Source organism: Aegilops tauschii, chromosome 1 (genome assembly GCF_002575655.3).
Source record: "Aegilops tauschii subsp. strangulata cultivar AL8/78 chromosome 1, Aet v6.0, whole genome shotgun sequence".
NCBI lineage: Eukaryota > Viridiplantae > Streptophyta > Magnoliopsida > Poales > Poaceae > Aegilops > Aegilops tauschii.
In genome coordinates, this window is record NC_053035.3 from 352,692,333 (window position 1) to 352,716,231 (window position 23,899).

At 45.8% G+C, this 23,899-nt stretch overlaps 1 protein-coding gene across 1 annotated transcript; it reads right to left on the bottom strand.

The window, feature by feature from the left end:
- Positions 1–9,778: 9,778 nt before the first annotated feature.
- On the bottom strand, positions 9,779–14,113 carry LOC109778335 (protein WEAK CHLOROPLAST MOVEMENT UNDER BLUE LIGHT 1). The gene is made up of 3 exons (XM_020336887.4): positions 13,844–14,113; positions 12,112–12,723; positions 9,779–11,820 (listed from the first exon to the last, which is right to left on the bottom strand). Exons 2-3 carry the CDS (start codon positions 12,637–12,639, stop codon positions 10,006–10,008), a joined length of 2,343 nt encoding a protein of 780 aa, XP_020192476.1. The 5' UTR covers positions 12,640–12,723; positions 13,844–14,113; the 3' UTR covers positions 9,779–10,005.
- Between the last annotated feature and the right edge of the window lie 9,786 nt (positions 14,114–23,899).

The following is a 23,899-nucleotide window of genomic DNA, read 5'->3' on the forward strand; positions in this document are numbered from 1 at the left end:
GGAAACGGTAGCACGGGCCATTGATCTACAACAACATAGACATGCAAAAACTATCAGGTACTAAGTTCATGATAAATTTAAGTTCAGTTAATCATATTACTTAAGAACTCCCACTTAGATAGACATTCCTCTAGTCATATAAATGATCACGTGATCCATATCAACTAAACCATGTCCGATCATCACGTGAGATGGAGTAGTTTTCAATGGTGAACATCACTATGTTGATCATATCTACTATATGATTCACGTTCGACCTTTCGGTCTCAGTGTTTCGAGGCCATATCTGCATATGCTAGGCTCGTCAAGTTTAACCCGAGTATTCTGCACGTGCAAAACTGGCTTGCACCCATTGTATGTGAACGTAGAGCTTATCACACCCGATCATCACATGGTGTCTCGGCGCGACGAACTGTAGCAACGGTGCATACTCAGGGAGAACACTTATACCTTGAAATTTAGTGAGGGATCATCTTATAATGCTACCGCTGTACTAAGCAAAATAAGATGCATAAAAGATAAACATCACATGCAATCAAAATATGTGACATGATATGGCCATCATCATATTGTGCCTTTGATCTCCATCTCCAAAGCACCGTCATGATCTCCATCGTCACCGGCTTGACACCTTGATCTCCATCGTAGCATCGTTGTCGTCTCGCAAACTATTGCTTCACGACTATCGCTACCGCTTAGTGATAAAGTAAAGCAATTACATGGCGATTGCATTTACAATAAAGCGACAACCATAAGGCTCCTGCCAGTTGCCGATAACTTTTACAAAACATGATCATCTCATACAACAATTTATATCTCATCACGTCTTGACCATATCACATCACAACATGCCTTGCAAAAACAAGTTAGACGTCTTCTACTTTGTTGTTGCAAGTTTTACGTGGCTGCTACAGGCTTCTAGCAAGAACCGTTCTTACCTACGCATCAAAACCACAATGATTTTTCGTCAAGTGTGCTGTTTTAACCTTCAACAAGGACCGGCCGTAGTCAAACTCGATTCAACTAAAATTGGAGAAACAGACACCCGCTAGCCACCTGTGTGCGAAGCATGTCGGTAGAACCAGTCTCATGAACGCGGTCATGTAATATCGGTCCGGGCCGCTTCATCCAACAATACCGCAGAATCAAAGTAAGACGTTGGTGGTAAGCAGTATGACTATTATTGCCCACAAATCATTGTGTTCTACTCGTGCATATAACATCTACGCATAGACCTGGCTCGGATGCCATTGCTGGGGAACGTAGTAATTCAAAAAAATTCCTACGATCACGTGAGATCTATCTAGGAGAAGCATAGCAACGAGCGGGGAGAGTGTGTCCACGTACCCTCGTAGACCGAAAGCGGAAGCGTTTAGTAACACGGTTGATGTAGTCAAACGTCTTCACGATCCAACCGATCCAAGTACCGAACGTACAGCACCTCCGTGTTCTGCACATGTTCAGCATGATGACGTCCCTCGAGCTCTTGATCCAGTTGAGGATGAGGGAGAGTTTCGTCGGCACGACGGCATGGCGACGGTGATGATGAAGTTATCGGCGCACGGCTTCGCCTAAGCACTACAACGATATGACTGATGTATTAAACTGTGGAGGGGGGCACTGCACACAGCTAAGACAATTGATCTTGTGTGTTCTAGGGTGCCCCCTGCCTCCGTATATAAAGGAGGAGAGGGGGAGGCCGGCCGGCCCCTATAGGGCACGCCAAGAGAGAGGAGTCCTACTAGGACTCCATGTCCTAGTAGGATTCCACTTGGTGGAAGGGGGAAGAAGGAAGGAAGAGGGAGAGGGAAAGGGGGGCCGCGCCCCCTCCCCTAGTCCTATTCGGACTCCCCATGGGGGGAGGGGGTGCACCACCTCCTCGTGGCCTGCCCTCTCTCTCCCCTAAGGCCCATGTTGGCCCATTACTTCTCCGGTGGGTTCCGGTAACCCCTCCGGCACTCTGTTTTTACCCAGTACCTCTCGGAACTCTTCCGGCGTCCGAATAACATCGTCCAATATATCATTCTTTATGTCTCGACCCTTTCGAGACTCCTCGTCATGTCCGTGATCTCATCCAAGACTCCGAACAACATTCGGTCATCAAAACACATAACTCATATAATACAAAGTCGTCATCGAACGTTAAGCGTGCGGGCCCTACGGGTTCGAGAACTATGTACACATGACTGAGACACCAATAGCGGAACATGGATGCTCATATTAGCTCCTACATATTCTATGAAGATCTTTATCGGTCAAATCGCATAACAACATACGTTGTTCCCTTTGTCATCGGTATGTTACTTGCCCGAGATTCGATCGTCGGTATCATCGTACCTAGTTCAATCTCGTTACCGGTAAGTCTCTTTAATCGTTCTGTAATGCATCATCCTGCAACTAAATCATTAGTCACATTGCTTGCAAGGCTTATAGTGATGTGCATTACCGAGAGGGCCCAGAGATACCTCTCCGATATACGGAGTGATAAATCCTAATCTTGATCTATGCTAACCCAACAAACAACTTTGGAGACACCTGTAGAGCATCTTTATAATCACCCAGCTATGTTGTGACGTTTGATAGCACACAAGGTGTTCCTCCGGTATTCGGGAGTTGCATAATCTCATAGTTAGAGGAACATGTATAAGTCATGAAGAGAGCAATAGCAATAAAACTAAATGATCATTATGCTAAGCTAACAGATGGGTCTTGTCCATCACATCATTCTCTAATGATGTGATCCTGTTCATCAAATGACAACACATGTCTATGGCTAGGAAACTTAACCATCTTTGATTAACGAGCTAGTCAAGTAGAGGCATACTAGGGACACTCTGGTTGTCTATGTATTCACACATGTACTAAGTTTCTGGTTAATACAATTCTAGCATGAATAATAAACATTTATCATGATATAAGGAAATATAAATAACAACTTTATTATTGCCTCTAGGGCATATTTCCTTCAGCTTATCCTCTCCCAAATCATTCCTTATTGTTCAAGTATCGTGTGGGAACTAACGGGGATGGAATCTGTGAAGAATCCCGTCTGAAAGGGAAACTTTCAATGCTGATTTCATGCGGTCGTACCAGACGCAATGTTGCGTTCTAGACTCTTTCGGTATTTTGGTGGCCATCTTTTCCATACGGACTCCAATTTTGACGTTCTTGGGCTCGCGGGATTCGCGAGAGCGACGCCGACACTGCGATGGCATTAGATCTTGATTTGGAGCACTTTGAAAAAAATCACTCTTTTCCCTATCCGAAACACCCAAGTCTGGTACTGTAAATCCTTTGTTTTGAACAAATCTTTGGTCCTTTCATCGTGTTTGGTCCTAGGTTGCTCCAAAACACCTATAGACACAAGAAAACTAATAAAAACTATACAAAATACTAAATGTGCAATGCTCACAAGGAAAAGTGTAAAAACCGGTAATCATGCATAATGGACACATATTTGGTTGGACATGATATATGTGGAGAACATGCAATAAATAAGCTCTAAAAATGCTTAAAATACATAGCCATTAGTCATGTTCCACAAAAGGAAGCATATCCTTGACATTTTGCAGAATGGAGAGGCTACCATCTACAAGGTGTGGCACTACTCCTGCAATCTGACTGTCCTACCTGGCACAATCAATCAGAATGGCCAACACGTCGGCAACAATATTGAATAACATTAGAGACATGGGATCACCCTGACGTAATCCTTTTGTCTGAAAGTAATGACCTTTGTCATCATTGACTTTTATAGCGGCACTACCTCCAAGAACAAAAGTTTGGACCCGTCGATGCCATTTATTGTAGAAAGTTGAAGGGACAACCATTTGACCTTGTCATAGGCCTGTTCAAAATCAATCTTGAAAACTATTCCACTCATGTTTTTCCGGTGCATCTGGTGAACAGTCTCATGTAGGATTACTACTCCGTCGGGTATATTTCTTCCTTGCATGAAAGCCATTTGAGATGGTCGGATGACATGGTCAGCAAACCGTGTTGAGCCTATTAGTAGCCACTTGGATGAAAATCTTGAAGCTGACTAAGACATACGAGTCTATAACGCTGGATCCGCCCAACATCCTTAGGCAACAACACGATCTTGCCAAAATTAAGCTTGAATAGCTCAAGCTGGCCGACACATTATAATGGAAAATTAAATGGTGAACTTAATTACCTCGTCTATGGCAATGATACATGTGATAGTTCATGCCATTGAGGTTTGGCAACACTAACTTTGGCCTAAGGAGTTTATTATTCACTCGGATCATGAAATCCTTGAAGTATCTTGAGGGCCAAGCTAAAATGAATCATAGGTAAAGTTGGCTGAATTTATTGAATCATTTTCCTACGTGGTGAACATAAAAAGGGCAATGACAATGTTGGAGGATGCTCTTTCCCACAAAATGACCCTATTTGAATCTACTTGAGGTTATAGTGTTCGACCTTTAATGCGTTAAGGACTTATATGCTTGGACCCTACTTTTGGTATTCCTTTTTCACATTTCAAAGAGGGTAAAGGTCGGATGAACTATTATTTGCATAAAGGTTTTCTCTTGAGAGCTAACAAACTATGTATTCTCAAGTCGGTTGTGCATTTGCTAATTTTGCAAGATGTCATGGGGGCGTCTTGATGGGACATTTTTAGCATGGAGAATGCTTACTATAAGATGAGGTTGTGCTCAAATACAAGAGTATGGTAGGTGGATATCGTTCTCTTATGCAACAAAGTGTGTTGGTGGCATATTATAATGGAAAATTAAATGATTAACTTAACTACCTCATCTTCTTCAATAAAGGGCATTTTTATTGACTCAAAATATAGCATCAAGCGGATACAAAACATGATGAGTATCGCCCGCTCTGCATAACTAAGATGTACACAGCCAAACAAAAACAAACTAAAAGAAGATAAAAAAGCAACATATCCGCAACAGTAGGATCATATAGGACCGACACTATGCCTATGTCGAAGGAGGTGGTGCACCAATCCGGAGATTATGCTGCCACCCATTCTGGGTGAAGATCTCCTTGGCCACCCGCTCCAACCGCGTGCACATTGCCTTGAACAACGATTGATACCCCGTTCGGTGTAGTGTAGACCACGTACGAAGCAAGTGCGTACAACGTAAAATAACCTGCAAAGGAGAGGTGTTTTTGCCCTCGAAAATCAAATCATTTCTACATAGCCAGAGTGCCCATAATAAGGCATATGCTCCCACCCGAATTAGCGTTTTGAACCTATTTGAAATTCTGTCCAACCAGTGACCAAAAATATTAGCAACATTGTGGGCGGATACAAATTGGACGCTATTTGGACGACTGACCACGCAGAATGCGCAAACTTGCATTGGAAAAGGAGGTGTTTGATTTTCTCCTCATGAGTACAAAAACTACACTTCTTACTCCCGTGCCAATTGCGACGGGCGAGATTGTCTTTGGTTAGCACAACTCCCCTTCGTGGATACCACATGAAGATTTTAACTTTCAGTGGAATCTTCAACGTCCAAATTTTCTTGTTATTATCCACGGGCCCTCTGAATGCGTGAGGGCATGGTACATAGAGTCGACCGTGAAAGACCCAGATGTACCAAGGATCCAGCGAAACATCTTGTGTCAGGTTAGTTGACCCCAATCGATATAAAATATGTTGCCATGACATAAGACGAGGGCCAATCAAATCCCGCCTGAAAGAAATATTGGGCGTGAATGAACTAAGCACCTGGGCTAGAGTATCATACTTATCGCGAACAATGCGGTACAAAACTGGATATTATTCTCGGAGGCTCGCATTGCCTAGCCAGTTGTCCTCCCGGAAATGAATCTCAGACCCACCTTTTACCGCGAAGGATCCAAAGAGGAAAAGGTGTTTCTTCGCCGCCATTAGACCAGTCCAAAAGTGTGAGTCATCAGGTTTCCAATAGGCCTGTGACATAACTTTTTGGCCTAGATACTTATTGCGCAACAGGGCTTGCCAAACGCCATCCTTAGTAAGTAGTTTGAACAACCATTTCTTAGTAAGGCATCATTCTTGACTTGAAGGTCATGAATGCCAAGTCCACCTTGGTCTTTCGGCCTACAAACTACGCTCCATTTGGCAAGCCTATATTTTTTCTTTTCACTGTCCCCTTGCCAAAAGAATCTGGATCTGAAATAATCCAGCCTCTGCAAGACCCCTTTTGGGAGTTGGAAAAAAAAGAGCATATAGAGAACCATATTTGTGAGGACCGGGTTGATTAAGACCAGTCGTCCTCCAACAGAGAGCAACTTGCCTTTCCAGCTGCTCAACCGTTTCTTTAAGTGCTCCTCTACATGTTTCCACTCCGCATTAGTGAGACGCCGATAATGAATCGGTATTCCTAAATATTTAATCGAGAACTGGCCTTGCGCACAACCAAACAGGTCGGCATACTCAGCCGCTGCCTCACTGGCTTCTCCAAAGCAAAACAATTCGCTTTTATGGAAGTTAATTTTAAGGCCTGACATCTGGTCAAACACTGAAAGCAATAGTTTCAGGTTTCGAACCTTATCTAGGTCATGTTCCATAAAAAATAATTGTATCATCGGCATATTCTAGAATAGAGAGGCCACCATGCACAAGGTGGGGCACTACTCCTGCAATTTGTCCGTCCTGCTTGGCATGATCAATCAGAATAGACAACATGTGAGCCACAATGTTAAATAACATTGGAGACATGGGGTCACCCTGTCGTAGTCCTTTTTTTGTCTGGAAATAATGGCCTATGTCATCGTTGACTTTGACAGCCACACTACCTCCAGTAACGAAATTTTGGATCCACTAGCGCCATTTATCGAAGAATCCTTTCATTCTTAGTGCTTGTTTAAGGAACGACCATTTGACCTTGTCATAGGCCTTTTCGAAGTCAATCCACTCATGTTTTTACGGTGCATCTCGTGAACGGTCTCATGTAGGATTACTACTCCATCGAGTATATTTCTACCTTGCATGAAAGCCGTTTGAGATGGCCGAACGACATGATCAGCAACCGTGTTGAGCCTATTAGTAGCCACTTAGGTGAAAATCTTGAAGCTGAAATTAAGGAGACATATGGGTCTATATTGCTGGATCCGCTCAGCCTCCTTAGCTTTTGGCAACAAAAAGATCTCACCAAAATTAAGCCTGAATAGATCAAGTTGTCCAGCATGAAGACAATTGAATAACTCCAATAGGCCAGTCTTGATGATATCCCAGAAATTCTGATCGAATTCTGTGGGGAAGCCATCAAGGCCTAGAGTTTATTGTGTTCCATTTGAAACACCGCCGCCCTCACCTCCTCCTCAGAGAAAGGTGCCGCTAGGATATCATTCTCTCCTGTTGTGACTTGTGGAATATCATCTATCTAGGTCTCGTTAAGGGTGAAGTTCCCTTCATCAAGTGACCCAAACAGAGATTTGTAGTATTTGGAGATATAACTTTTGAGCTCCGCGTGACCTTCGATCCGTCCCTCATCTTGTTGGAGACTAAATATACACTTCTCTCTATGCCGACCATTGGCAACAAGTTGGAAGTATCGTGTATTATTGTCTCCCTTCAAGATGAAGTCGGCTTTGGATCTTTGGTAGTATTTGATTTCCTCTTCTCGCAAAAGACGTGCAATCTTCTCATTGGATTGATTTTTCAATTCAATCTCTTGTTGTGACAAGATGCGAGTCTCTATGATTTTATCGAGGTCATCAATAATGGTGGCGAGGCGTTGCTTTCCTTTTTTGTATAGTCCATTGGTGTGTTTCGCCCATCCAGATAGGTATCGCCTTGTGGCCCTTATTTTAAAGTTCCATCTCTGAATAGGCGTTACTTAACTACCTCATCTATGACAATGATCTATGTGTTAGTTCATGTGATTGAGGTTTGGCAATGCTAACTTTGGCCTAAGGAGTTTCTTATTCACTCGGATCATGAAATCCTTGGATTATCTGGAGGGCCAAGCTAAACTAAATCATAGGTAAAGTGAGCTGAATTTATTGAATCATTTTCCTATGTGGTGAACATAAAAGAGAGCAATGAAATGTTGGAGGGTGCTCGTTCCCACAAAATGACCCTTTTTGAATCTACTTGAGGTTATAGTGTTGGACCTTAAAAGCGTGAGGACTTGTATGATTGAACCCTACTTTTGGTATTCCCTTTTCATATTCCAAAGAGGGTAAAGGTTGGGAGAACTATTATTTGCATGGAGGTTTTCTCTTTAGAGCTAACAAACTATGCATTCCCAAGTCGGTTGTGCATTTGCTATTTTTGCAAGACATCATGGTGTGTCTTGATGGGACATTTTGGAGTAGAGAATGCTTACTTGATGCTCTCCAGCTTCTTCATTGGCCCAAGATGTGGAGTTGCGCGTTCAACAGTGCATCACATGGCGCAAATATAAGTCCAAACTCAACCCTTATGGTCTTCGAAAATATGATTTAGACATCGAGAGCCAAGTGCCTTCCCTCTTCGAGGCCTCCCCGTGGGAGATGATCAAGGCCAAGACCTCCACCTTGTGAGGATGATCAAGACCTCATCAAGTAGAAGCACTCCACCTTGTCTAGTACTTTGCTCTTGGATTTGATTGGATAGATGGACCGGTCGAGTGGATTACAATTCAGTTTGAGAGTTAAGTTGGCTTGAGTTCTCTTCTCCTAAAGGATTTCACAGCAAATTTAGTATAATGCCTTTTGATCAAACCATTTCCTTGTGCTTTCTTGACAAGAATGGCTAGTCCATTACTAATAAGATCAAAAAGAAGAGGTGACAAGGGATCTCCCTTTCTTAATATATTAAAAGTAGGGATCTAAGGTCCCACCCGGTCATTGACCTTGATAGCCACCCTTCCCCTGGCTATATTCATGATCCAATCACCCCATTTATCCCCAAAGCCTTTCTTTTGCATAATTTGACACATAACAGACCATTTGACCTTGTCATATGTCTTTTAAAGTCATTGTTTTAGCAAAAGACCTGATTGCTTTTCAGAATGAATTCCATGGAGTTGCACCACTCCTTCCACAATGTACCACCCTTTAATAAAACCAGTTTGGGTGTGAGATACCACTTTGGCAGTTATTACACCCAGTGTGTTTGCCAAAATCTTAACAAGTATCTTATAACTTACATTTCGCACAAATAGTTCTGGATTTCTGTATCACTGTCTGACACTTCTGAAATTAGAGAAACAATCTCATGATTCAGCGTCTCAACATCCAAACTCCCCCTGTGAAACTTACCAAATAGATCTTTGAGATCATGTTTAACCCTTCCCAAAACTCCTAGCAGGGAACCCATCAGGGCCAGCTGCCTTGTATCCCATATAAAACACTGCAGACTTGATTTCCCCAAAGGAGAATTCTGCAGTGAGAAAATCGCTATCTTCTGAACTTAAGCTTTCACAAGTAAACCCATCAACGCTTATGTTGGTTATCTCTGTATAGAGAGGGAGGGAAAGGGGATATTATTTTGGCTGGGTAGCACATTATTTTGGACATATTTATCGGAAGTGTTGCAGACCTACAGCTACAACATACAGTGTAAGGATGATCTTTTGTTGTTTATCCAATAGTGTTTATTTATACTTTACATCAGTATTTTTCTGCTATTGCCGTGTCATTATTCTTCTATTTGCATGTGTTCGCAATTTTGGAAAATTTTCTCATAGCGTCAACCCTGGGTGATGGATATCCCAATCATTCTGCAGTTACCTGCCCCTTATTTTGCCTTAATTTGCTGAATCTTGGCTCTTCCACTCTCCATTGTTGGGTTATACAGAAAGGTCAATTATAATACCAATGGCATCGGAAGATCCCAAGCATTTCATATTTCATATATATGGATTTAAGCATCAACAGTTTTCAAACATCATTCACAGACACATGGTATGCCCTCAGCTGTAGGTGTCTACAACAAATCGCAAGGCTTCGCAAAACAACCTTATTTAGTTAATACACCATTTACAATTTTACGCTGTACAATGGAAAACAAGATACGTGTGTGTGTACACATGGTCATTTTTATGTTTGTGTCTGCACCTTTCTAGAGAAAAGGGTGGACATCTGGGGGAAGAACGTCTTCTTTTTCCGTAGCTTCTTGTCCGAAACAAATCCACCCATGCTATTATCTGACATGTATGATATTGGTTCTGTAAGGACCTCCTTATTTTCCTGGTAAGAGGCCTCCTTGTATCCAGCAAATGGAGTACTCAAAGGACTAGTTGCGTATTTTGCAGCTTCATGAGCTTTTCGAAGCTGCTTATGCTCAGATCTCCATTTCCTCAGCTGCGCCTCGGCGCCAAGTTTCCCCTCCTCTGCCATGGCAGCCCTCTGCGATGCGATTTTGAGAGCATCCTTCTTTTGATCCATACTCCTGGTTACTTCAAGAAGTCTCTCCAGGCTCCTTGACTCAGATTCTTTCGCCAGCTCTATTTGCGCCAACGATGCCGCCACCCTCTCGCTGGCGAGCTCTTCGGCTTCATGAACCCTCTTGCTAAGAAGGTAGTATTCGCCTACCGGAAGTGTCACTCTCGGAGAATCTTCAGCACTTGTAGCCTCCTCACTCTCTTGCAATGCTTGAGCTGCCACTAGTGCCAACCTCTCGGATGCCTTAGACGCCTCTATTTCTTTCAAAGCTGCACGTAGCCTGACCTCCACAGTCGTGGCAGCGGCCTTGGCTTGCTCGGCTTCTTCCTTGGATTTCCTCAGTTCTTCTCGTGCCGAATGTGCTGCCACCTTGGCATCATCTGCCTCCTGGGCTGCTCGCTGCAGCATCTTTGGAATATCTGCCATTTTTGCCCTGCTTTCTGCTTCCTTGGTGTACGCCATTTCTATCTCTTGTTTTGTTCTACTGAGCTCGGCTTCTAGAGAAGAATGTGTGATGGACGCCATGCTCTCCCTCTGTTGCAATGTAACAAGTGAAGCTTTCTCCTTATCCAGCTCTGTCTTTAGCGATTCTGCAACAGCTCGTATTAAGTTGGCTTCATCGGTTGTTTTTGCTATGTTTCCTCTAACACCCTCAAGCTCCATTCTGGCTGATGCTAGAGCTTGCTTGATTGACCTAATCATTTCTCTATCTTCCTCAGAACCATGCTCCTCAACTGCTCCGGCTTCTTCGTTAGATTTGCTTGCCATATAGGCAGCCAGATCAGCACTGAGCCTAAGCAAAATGCCCTTGTTTCCATCAAGTTTGGACTGGACAGAGATTTTGGATAGGATTTGCTCATCGAGTTGCCGCAAGTCCTCTTTCGCCTGCTGCAACTCTCTCTCCCAGGCCAGGCAATCCTGCTCTCTTGCCAAAGCTGCTCCAAGCCTGTGCTCTTCTGCGTCGTGGTGCGCGGCGTGCGCCAACTCGAGAGATTCTCTGGATGCGAATAGTTCCAGAGTAAGCTCCTCGACTCGCTTCTCGCTCTCCTTCGCAGCAGAAGCAGCTTCCTCTGCTCTTTTGATTGCTGCATCCCTTTCACTTACTAAGGTGGTGTACTGTTCTTGTGTTGATCCTAATCCCTCTTTGACCATCTTCAGTTCCTCAATAGCCTTTTGATGCCTTTCTTTGGCTACTGCCAACTCTGTTTGAGCTACTACACTGGCTCCATTCTCGATCCCCAGCTCCATTTCCTGTGATCTGAGTTGTGCAAGTTCAGAATCCTGCTTTGATTGCTCCAGTTCAACCTCTGCTCTCTCCAGCTTGTGCTTCAGCTCCTCTACAAGCCTTTTGGTTGTCTCTAGCTCCTCGACCACTAGCGATCTTGCCATTTCAGCAGTTTCTGAACCTTCTTTGACTTGTGGAATGTCTTGTTTAACCTTCTCAAGTTCAAGTTGCGTAGCCCCGCGTCTCTGCATATAATATAAATCAAGTTCTACATCACAAAAGTTTCAGAAACTGCTGAAATCAAGTTCTACATCACAAAAGTTCAAGTTGCATAGCCCCGCGTCTCTGCATATAATTATATTCTGCAGTAATCTACATCACACTTCAAGTTTAAATGTGCTCCTAAAAGAGGAAGTGCATGCATTCCTGTTATGGGATGGAGATGCACATAAATCAAAAAAAAATTGTGCATTTTTATTTCCTTTTTCTTCTTTGCTGGGAACATTCGTGCACATTGATAAAGAAAGCAGCATTACCTCCAATGTATGGGTTCTGTATGCTTTCCAGTCAACAATTCCTCCAAACTTGCTGACAACCTCTTTGACAGACTCAAATGGTGCAGCAGTGTCAACAAGGCCTTTGTATGGCCTGGTTTCAGTTTCTGCTCTCTTATTTGGTGTGGTGGCAATGTTCACCCGATGATCTGTATTGTCCCCGTTAGATTTCCTTGCACTTGTTACCACGGTACTGTCACTGCCTGAACCATTATCAGATATATTGTTCACTTTTTCAGTGTTATTTCTGGAAGTTTCGCCATCGGTCTTGTCGTTCAAGGAAGTGTTGGATACTTGAGCAGGATCCGAGCGTGAGAACATTTCTGGTGATGCAGGTTCACTATTACCTACATGGGTCTTCAAATTATCCTGCTGCTCTGTCAAGTTATGAGGTGACTTTTCTTGAATCTCCAGGGATGGTGGACCTAGATTTTCTGGAAGAAGTGTTGCCGGCTCTCCACCATCCTGCATGCTTGCGTCCCTGTGATGAGTGCTATCAGGAGCTTCCATGGTAGCGGAGAAATCGCTGAATCTGCCCAAGTCCTCTCGTGTTACTGTATTCAGCAGGATTAGCCTTTCTGACAAGATGTTCTCCTGAAGAAATTTCAAACAAAAAGAGGGGAAAACTTAGAGAAGGTGAAGGCAAAGCCAGAGAAGTACATGAGTTTAATTAAGGCGATGCAAACTTGCTGGGTGGCATTCAGCTTAACAGGAAGGCACAACACAAACTATAGCCTCCACATCACAGAGAAAATAAGCTGTGAGAATCAACTCAAGTTTTGCATTTGTCAATTTTCAGAACAAATCAGCCTAGTTCTGATGTGTTTGTCATGAGCACCCTGGTGCTGCTGTGCAGTAAAGGTTGACTGAAGGTATAGTACGAACACAACAGCTTTTTTTTTTGGGAAAGGAGGCCATCGCCCGGCTTTAAATTAATGAAACCCTTACAACGAGCATAACATTTTTTCCTTCCCTTTTGGCCCCGAGAACTATGACATGTTTGATGTTTCTATATGGTTTCCATCATTCGTCATCCATTGCTACAGCCTGACCTTTTCATCCCTGCAATTATTCAGCAGCTGTTCCACCTAACCTTACTTGGTTTCCATATAGGCATATATAGCCAAACAAAAGGGAAAGGCAACGAATTTGAGACTGTTTCCCCCGAAAAATACGCCATGGCTTAGGAAACATCATAATTAAACAAGAAGAGCGAGACTGCGGCCAGCTATCCCAAGCTCCTGTCCTAGCAGCGTTTTAAATTGCCAGTTAAGGAATCAAGAACTATGTGTGCAGTGCAGTCGGTGAAATCCATGAATCGTCTTGTGGCCACCCAAGAGGATTTTGTCTTTTGCATGCCGACATGTTTCCTCTGTTTCTCATCTATCGGATTGCAGAGTATATCATGTAAAATTGGTCTAATCTCATGCATGTCAAATGAAATAACGACATGAAAAAGTCTACTTGGTTGCAAAGAAAGAAGTATCAGAACCAAGTCAGTCTTGTGCGTGCGTATTGACTCGATCAACTCCCTCCCCAAGGGGCACCGGTTGACCCGGAAATGAAAACCCAGGAATGCACAGAACCCTTGGAAGATGCTCTCCCACAGGAATTGCCAGAGGCCCGAATCCATGTCGGGCGGCCGGGCAGAATCAACAAGTCCGCATAGAACCCAGCTCGGAACAAGGAGATGGTATGAGCTCAGTTTAATTACCTGGTCGCGGGATGAATGGATGAACGAATGGGTTCCCTCTAGGCTCCGGCCGAAACGGAGCGACCTCCCCCGGCGACTGGAAACTCCGCCCTTTCCCCAGATCAATTTTCTCCCTGACTTGTTTTCTAGAGCCCGGTGGGAGACCTGACCGGGTGTGTCTCGCTTTGCTTTGCTTTTCTTGGAGTAGTACTGTCTCCGTGTAGCTCGTCGCGTCACTGCGCACTTGCCGTCGCCGTCGTCGTAGTAGCTCTGCGTTAGTGATTACGTATCGGAGGATTTAGGATTGGATTGGTGGCGATTTTGCGCACAGCACCCTCCGCTTTACTAAATCTAGCAAGCGTTGAAGATTAAAGAGCATCTCTAGCAGATCCCGCAAACCAGGTCATCCGGCAAAATAACCGTTCATTTGCGAGATGGAGGGCGTTTTGCCGGACCGAATAGATCCCGCAAATTCGGCCGTACCGGATTTTTTTTATGGGATCCGCCGGCTCATTTCCTTGGATTTCCCTAGTTTTAGTCGGCTCCCCTTTCCTTTGGCGCGAACCAACTACCGACCGCTTCATTTCCTGCCTCCGGCGCCACCGCCGCCTCCAATCTCGTCCCCGACCTCGTCGTCCGGCCTCGTGGCACCGGAATTCGACCAGATGGAGTACCCGCGGCCGATCATACCGGCGCCGCCCCGACTCCTCCCGTCGCCGCCATCAAGAGGAAGTGGCATGGGAACCACCTTGTCCAAGGCGGCGCATCCGGCGCGACACCACCGATTTTCGGCCCCGCTCAGGTTCCACCAGTCAAAGCCGCGGGTGCAAGGAAGAATACCCCCATCACCGGCCCGTCCGGTGCACGGGCAAGGCCCCGAGGAAGAAGGCGATCGCGACAAGGGGCCGGGCTCCTCCTCCACCTCCGGTCGTCCACGACATCCACATTCACGGCGACTCCGTCGGTCACGCCTACAACGTGTTCGATGAAACGACCGGGGGTATAAATTTCTTTCTTTTGCTTAGTTTGCTCTTGTGATCTATGCTTCGGCCGTTCGGAACACTTGTTTGAGCTTTGCCCGTTAAATTTTGTGGCCTAAGTGTGCCCTTGACATATACCGAGATGTTGGTCGAGAGCGCAGTGGATTTGAGTGCCCCCCTTGGCAATTTCTATGCGACTCATGTTGAGGTCGAGGCAGAGGTGGATCAAGAGGACGGTGATGACGATGTGCAAGTGATCGATGAGGCCAACTATGATGCTCGGGTGGAGAGGACGGACAACTACACGGAGACGGAGGATGTGTGCTTAGTTCAAGCATGGGATTGTATCTCTCTTGACGCCGTGGCCGGCAAGGATCAAAGCTATGGGAATTATTGGCAAAGAATCGAGGACAAATATCACCAAATGATACCATTCCCTTCCGGTCGGACCTTGAAGTCACTTCAAGGCCGTTGGGATACCATCAACAAAAATTGCGGCCATGGGAGTGGGTGCTTGGAGCAAGTACGGAGTGCACCTCCAAGTGGCGTCATTATTCATGATTATGTGAGTATTTTTTTATCTTGGTGTCTTTGGTCGTGTTGATATGAAGAGCATGAGCTCATACTTCATCACGGGTAGTTTCCTTGAAAATTTTAGGCTTTTCTAGTAATCCATCAAGTATGCCACACATGCAAGTCTACAAGAGTGTGAGCAACGGAAAGCAAAGACATGCAAGTAAAAGTAACAACGTAGAGTTTAAAGGAATGCAAACATGGATTGACTCGCTGAAGATATTTCCCGTGATTCGGATAGTTGACGCTATCCTACATTCACGTTGATGGAAGATTCAATCTACGAAGGACCTAAGATCATAAGGATCATGGTTGCGAGATCCCACTAAGGGACGGTTCAACGGACACTCACCCATGAATGGTCAACAAAGGAGCTATCGACCTATTTCACCATGGCGTACACCCACGAAGGACTAGTCTCACTAGGGTAGATCTTCACGAAGTAGGCGATCTCCGGGACCTTACAAACCTTGTGGATCCTTCACAAACTTGAAGATTTCCATGCACCTAGATAATCTAGGAGGTGGACACCCTCAAAACTTAACAAGATAGAGGTTGCGTAGTGATGAATCCCTTGCTCTTGTGCTTTAAAAGATAATCTTCTCAACACTAAAATTCTCAAGATTTGTCTTTTGGGGATTGGAGAAGTAGGAGTGGAAGCAAGAGGGGATTAGATCTCAAAAGATTGCCTTGGATGGTTGAAGTAGAAAGCCCTTTGAAATCAGCATTAGAAGATGGTTCGAGTACGAGCGCAGGCGCCGCCTTTTCCATGGATGTCGGAGTTGAGGAAGGCGTGGAAAATGTGATGGGGGCGAGGAGGAGGCTCCAAACTCAATTCCCGACCATGCGATGACCAGAACGTGATGGTGGACGACAGGTGGACGGGCATGAAAACTCCTTCCCACTCGATTTTGCAGGAATATGATGCATTTTGACTTATGCGGTTAAACTCCAAGATTTTGGGTATGGGAGCATATCCAACAGAGCCCCTTTACCCAATAAAAATCAGATATTAGGGGAGTTGGGCCAAAAAGCAACCCAACTCTCCTACCATTTAGGGGAAATTGATCTCCCCAATATGAGTCCCAATAAGTGGCACGTCAGAGTGTTGCCGCCAAAGTTTAACACCCCAACGCTGACGACCATCGCACAGTCGTCGTCCACTGTTGTCCGCCATCCGTCTGCCGCTCCCACCATTGAAGAAAGAGGAAAAAAGACAGATTATACACACTTATCAGAAGAGTTTTTTGGGATATCTTTTTTTGGTAAAAAGTCCATTTTACCCCCCCCCCCCCCCCCCCGCGCGCGGATAAAATGGGTGGTCGCATAACCCCGTGGCCTTTTTCCGGTTCACTTAACCCCAAAATCTAACCAATCCCATTCAGAAATCATCATTGGTGGGTTTGCTGGGGTGGTTTTCTATTGTGGACAATGTCAAAGCCGTTTGTTGACTAGTGGGATCATGTCGTCCGGTGACGAGGTTATATTGGCACGAAGATGGGGTGCTGGCCATTACTCCTGTGTCGCTGTCGTTACTTCAACGGCGACGCGTGAAATGGTCGTCCCAACACCCGTTTGGACTAGGGCTTGGCCCTATGGGCTCTAGAGCAGCGCCGTGTCTGACTAAGGAGTTGGGCGTTCTCGAGAGGGGTCGAAGCATTGCTAACAAGGACCTCCAACGGCTGCAGAACTACTATGGGCGACGCGTGGCGCGAGTAGGCTACAAAGATAGATGAGGGAACAAAAAGGCTCCAGAGGAGCAGGGCTCATCTAGGGGGGGCTAGTGTAGGAAGGGAGACCGAGGATGCTCTGCAGCGATGCCATGGATGCTTAAGGCGGCGAACATAGCGTAGGCTTGCGGGAGGGGCTCGAGGTCGCGGGCCTCACCGAGAAGCTGTCCATAAGGTGCGCGTGGTGGTCCCGATTCAAGGAAGGGGTTGTGAAGGCCGGGAGCGCGCCAGTGATGGTTAATTTTGGCGAGGCAGCCGTGGTGAGGAAGATGACGATGCCAAGCTCGATTAGGGGTGGCTTAACACAATAAATTTGGCAGAGTTGAAGAGGGCAATGAGGCAAACGTTCTGAATATCTTGGTGTGGCTTTGTGCTTGCTTCGACCACGTGCACGGAAACAGTGGCCGTCGACCAAAGCTCGGGCGCTCTCGGGTTGTTGTGGATGTCGGAGAGGAGGGAGAAGGGAGAACGTGGCGGTGGCGGGGGAAGAAGTGTCTAGGATTCGAGTTCCTTGGGGAAGGGCGGCTTTAAGGGAAGGGGAGGGACGGGGCGCAGTAGGAGCTCACTGACTTTTGCCGCCACGCGTCGTCCGAGCTGGGATCCGACGAGATCGGAGCTGGATCCGCTGCCCGCTGTCACTTGCACCCAAAAAATGTTTCGGCACTATAAAGATAGTGACCCCTCCCATATTAAAAGAGGAGATAAGAGGGACCATGTTAAGATTAACCTTAAATTTTAAGAATAACGATGTTTCTAAGACTTGGACAAATTTCGGGTTCAAGGCTCGTGATGCACTGGCCAATCCACAGAATAACTGTGATCTAACACATCGATTTATGAAGAATAATACAGCTACAGTTACCTATATAAACAGTACAAATCTTCAGTGATCTACAAGCAAGTGTGACATCCCCTGCAAAAAATAGAACAAGTGTGAGATCTTGCTTGCCTTCACCATTTTAGAGGTAAATACACCGGTGTTAAGGCATGTCTCTCTCTAAGTAGTTTTGGTGATTGATGACAATGCTTTTGCGGACTAATCGTGTGCGTTGAGTATTTCAGAGATTCATTCTTTGGCACGAGACGATTCCTTCCCCTCGGAGTTTTAAGTGAAGATGGTCTAGCTCTTTCGTTCAGTTGTGGTGGACTTGTTTCGTAGGAGTCACCGTACTATCAAGAGGGGGTCCGCATTGGAAAGGCTAGGGTGGAATCAACATGTACACATCTCATTTGCACCCACTAAGCCTTCCCACTTCAATGGAGGATCTTTCGTTGCTTCTTTTGTGAGCATGTTCGGGTCCCAGCGGTAGTACCGCTCAAGAGCCACAGGCGGCAGTACCGCTGCCCAGCGGTAGTATCGCCTGGGGGCTCTTAGCCGTAGTGCCGCTGAGGTGTTGTGCTACTACCGCCTCGACTCGATAGGTTCGCCTCTCGTGTCGGGTTTTGCGGCACTGGCAGCGGTAGTAGAAGCGGTAGTACCGCTCGTAAGCAGTAGTACCGCCCCTACCACCGCTGCTAGTACCGCCCTGGGACTAGATCTTGCTCCACCTCTTGTCTCCCTCTGTCTTCACGGTAGTACCGCGTGGGGGAGCGGCAGTACCGCGACACTCAATGGTAGTACCGCTACCCCCAGCGGTAGTACCGCTACCCCCAGCGGTAGTACCGCTCTGTGCGGGCCGTTTGGGGGGTAACGGTTGGATTGTTTCCCCCCTATAAAAGGAGGTCTTCTTTCCAAGTTGACCTACCTCTTTTCCCCGAAGCTCCATTGTTGCTCCAAAGCTCATTTTCGCCAGATCTCTCTCCCTAGCCAATCAAACTTGTTGATTCTTTAGGGATTGGTTCAGAAGGCCCGGATCTACACTTCCACCAAGAGAAATTTGATTCCCCCCACTAATCCCTTACGGATCTTGTTACTCTTGGGTGTTTGAGCACCCTAGACGGTTGAGGTCACCTCGGAGCCATATTCCATTGTGGTGAACCTCCGTGGTATCATTGGGAGCCTCCAATTGAGTTGTGGAGATAGCCCCAACCTTGTTTGTAAAGGTTCGGTCGCCGCCTTCAAGGGCACCAATAGTGGAATCACGGCATCTCGCATTGTGTGAGGGCGTGAGGAGAATACGGTGGCCCTAGAGGCTTCTTGGGGAGCATTGTGCCTCCACACCGCTCCAACGGTGACGTACTTCCCCTCAAAGGAAAGGAACTTCGGTAACACATCCTCGTCTCCACCGGCTCCGCTTTTGGTTATCTCTCACCTTTACTTGTGCAAGCTCATATTGTGTTGTTCTTTGCTTTCTTGTGTGCTTGTTGTTGTTGCATCATATAGGTTGCTCACCTAGTTACATATCTAGACAACCTACTTTGATGCAAAGTTTAATTTGGTAAAGAAAAGCTAAAATTGTTAGTTGCCTATTCACCCCCCCCCTCTAGTCAACTATATCGATCCTTTCAATTGGTATCAGAGCCTCGTCTCTTTATTAAGGACTTTGCCGTCCGAAGAGTATGGTTGACACCATAGACGGTGGGGAGGAGCACTCCGGTGTGAATCCGTTCTCGTCTACGGCCGATGGGGGAACCGCGGTCTCTCGTGAGGAGTTCAATGTGGCCTTGGAAACATTGAAAAACTCCATGACGACCGAGGTTGAAAGCATGTTTAACAAGTTCTTAGAAGGCCTTAAACTTTCCACCGCACCAATGAAAGTGGATGATCCCACTAACAAGGTGACGGATGCTAACTCCGACAAGGGGGAAGCTACTAGTGACAAAGTTCCCTTATCTAGTGGTAGAAATGGAAGTGGCATCTTTGCCCATGTTGAACCTCCACTTACTTATGGAGGACTGGTTCCCTCCACTCATTTGAATCATGTTGGTCCTCCTCCTAAGATTGTGAAAAATGAGGATTTTGACTCTTGGGTCTATCGCTTTAAACATCATTTAAATCATGTTAATACTAATCTTTGGAGAATCATTGAGCAAGGTTTCTATCCGCATGACCCAAGCAACTTCACCCCTAGAGAAGCCGTGGATCATCAATTCAACGAGAATGCTCTCTTCATCATCCAAGATGCAATTCCATGCGAAGATATTGCGCATCTCCGACCTTTCACTGTGGCAAAGAAAGCATGGCACCATGTTGTTTCCATTTACAAGGGAAGCGCAAGCATTCAACGCTCCAACTATGAAGTGGTGCAAGATGAAGCTGATGAATTTGCAATGAATGAAGATGAAGAACCTCGTGAGCTTTACCGGAGATTAACCACTCTCGCAGTCTCACTCCGAGATCCTGGGAGCAAGGATACGGATGACAATTGGATCAAGCGCAAGTTTCTCAAGGCCATGATGCCTTACCATAAGGCCATGTCCTCCCTCATCTGTCAAAGGCCGGACTTCCACACCTTGTCCTCAAGTGAAGTGTTGGATAAGTTTGTGGCAATGAGTATCTTGGACAAGACCGCCGACAATGCGGTGTTGCATTCTCAAAGAGCAAAGAAGCCCAACCTTGCCTTGAAGGCCAAGGCTAGTGTGGAAGAAGAGGATGAAGAGGAAGAAGAGGAGAGTAACCCCGAAGATACAAAATATGCTTATCATGAGCACATGGCTCTCGCTTCAAGGCAATTTTGGAGCAAGAAGAACTCAAGGCCCACCTTCAACAAGAACAACTCAAGTGGCGCCAAGGGCAAGCAACATGTGAGGACTTGCTATAATTGTGGAAATGTGAGCCACTTTGTTGCGGAGTGCCCATATGAGAAGAGGGAAGACAACGGTGGCAAGCTCATCCGAAAAGACAAGGCCAAGTCCTTCCCCAACAAGAACAACTTCACCAAGAAGACTCCTCCCAGGGGGTTGGTGGCACAAGAAGAGTATAATGAGGAGGATGATGATGATGATTACGGTGAGTCCGTTGCCATGGCCTCCGTTGCCATTGCGACAAATCCACGGGTGTCCCTCTTCGACTCACCCAATGAGAACATCACCGCCAAGTGCCTCATGGCTAAAGCCACCAACAAGGTAACCTCCAACATGAAAACTACCATCATTACTAATCCTTCTTTGACGGATTGCATTGATGAAAGTGAGGGGTCTAATGAGGAGGAAAATGAATTTGAGTCTTTTATGAGTAAGCTCAAGGGTAAGTCCAAGAAGCACTTTGTTGCTCTCTTGGAACAACTTAGTGAAGCCAATGACATGATCTAGGCTCACGAAGAAACCATCTCTAAGATGGAGGGGCATAGTCGTGACTATGCCGATGAGATATCGGATCTATCTAATGCGCTTGAGGAGGAGCGTGGTCGTCGTTTGGCTATTGAGGAGTCACACAACGATGATCATGCTAAAATTAAGAAAGATCTTGATCATGCTCTTGTTGTATCTCGTGTGCTAAATTCCAAGAAGGCCAAACTTGGGGTTGATCTTGCTAGACTCAAGGAGGAGTTTGATATACTTGACAAGGCTCACAAGGCCTTGAAGGGTACTCATGCTAGCCTTAAAGAGTCTCATGATCAACTCCAAGTGAATCTAACCAAGGAGAAAGCCACCTTTCCTCATATGGTTTTAATTGATAACGCAAATGCTACTAACCCATGTTGTGAGCATGTTCATCTTGTGGAGGAGAATGCAAAGTTGAAGGAGCAACTTGAGAAAGGCCTTGTGTCTTGTATACAAGGGGAGAAGAACCTCAATGACCTTTTGATCAATCAAAAGGAAGTTGTGGCCAAGGAGGGAATTGGGTTCGCACCCAAGTCCAAGAACAAGAAGAAGAATGACAAGGCCAAACGAACTCCTCCTCTCAAGCAAAATTTTGTGAAGGAGGGAGAGGGTGCTTCTAAGGAGAAGAAGAACAATGTGAAGGGTGGTGGTGCCAAGAAGGGCAATGCCACCCCTTCCAACAAAGCCGGCGACTTTAACCCTTCTTATGTGTTATGTCGTGCTAGTGATGGGCATGTTTATGCTAAATTTGTGGGTTCTCCTTATGAGTACATTGAATGGTCTATTTGGGTTCCTAAGACCCTTGTTACTAGCATCAAAGGACCCATTACAAGATGGGTGAAGGAAATATGCCCTAGAGGCAATAATAAAGTTGTTATTTATATTTCCTTATATCATGATAAATGTTTATTATTCATGCTAGAATTGTATTCACCGGAAACTTAGTACATGTGTGAATACATAGACAAAACAAAGTGTTCCTAGTATGCCTCTACTTGACTAGCTTGTTTATCAAAGATGGTTATGTTTCCTAGCCATAGACATGTGTTGTCATTTGATGAATAGGATCATCATTATAGAATGATGTGATGGACAAGACCCATCCGTTAGCTTAGCACTATGATCATTTAGTTTGTTGATATTGCTTTCTTCATGACTTATACATGTTCCTATGACTATGAGATTATGCAACTCCCGAATACCGAAGGAACACTTAGTGTGCTATCAAACGTCACAACATAACTGGGTGATTATAAAGATCCTCTACAGGTGTCACTAATGGTGTTTGTTGAGTTGGCATAGATCGAGATTAGGATTTGTCACTCCGATAATCGGAGAGGTATCTCTGGGCCCTCTCGGTAATACACATCACTATAAGCCTTGCAAGCAATGTGACTAATGAGTTAGTTGCGGGATGATGCATTACGGAACGAGTAAAGAGACTTGCCGGTAACGAGATTGAACTAGGTATTGAGATACCAACGATCGAATCTCGGGAAAGTAACATACCGATGACAAAGGGAACAACGTATGTTGTTATGCAGTTTGACCGATAAAGATCTTCGTAGAATATGTGGGAGCCAATATGAACATCCAGGTTCCGCTATTGGTTATTGACCGGAGATGAGCGTCGGTCATGTCTACATAGTTCTCCAACCCGTAGGGTCCGCACGCTTAACGTTCGATGACGATCGGTATTATGAGTTTATGTATTTTGATGTACCGAAGGTAGTTCGGAGTCCCGGATGTGATCACGGACATGACGAGGAGTCTCGAAATGGTTGAGACATAAAGATTGATATATTGGAAGGCTATGTTTGGACACCGGAATGGTTCCGGATGAGTTCGGGCATTTTCCAGAGTACCGGGAGGTTACCGGAACCCCCCGGGGAGTCAATGGGCCTTATTGGGCCTTAGTGGAAGATAGGAGGAGGCGGCCAGGTGGAGGGCGCCCCCCCCCCCAAGCCCAATCCGAATTGGGGTGGGGGGTCGGCCCCCCTTTCCTTCTCCCTCTCTCCCTCTTCCTTCTTCTCCTACTCCTACTAGGATAGGGGGAAACCTACTCCTAGTGGGAGTAGGACTCTCCCCCTTGGACGCTTCCTATGAGGGCCGGCCCTCTCCTCCTCCCCTCCTTTATATACGGGGGAGGGGGCACCCCATAGACACACAAGTTGACAGTTGTCTTAGCCGTGTGCAGCGCCCCCCTCCACAGATTACCACCTCGGTCCTATCGTTGTAGAGCTTAGGCGAAGCCCTGCATCGGTAACTTTATCATCACCGTCATCGCACCGTCGTGCTGACGAAACTCTCCCTCGGCCTCGCTGGATCAAGAGTACGAGGGACGTCACCGAGCTGAACGTGTGCAGATCGCGGAGGTGCCGTGAGTTTGGTACTTGATCGGTTGGATCGCGAAGACGTTCGACTACATCAATCGCGTTACTAAACGCTTCCGCTTTCGGTCTATGAGGGTATGTGAACACACTCTCCCGCTCGTTGCTATGCATCTCCTAGATAGATCTTGCGTGATCGTAGGTAAATTTTTTGAAATATTGCGTTCCCCAACAGTGGCCAGGTATATGCGTAGATGTTAT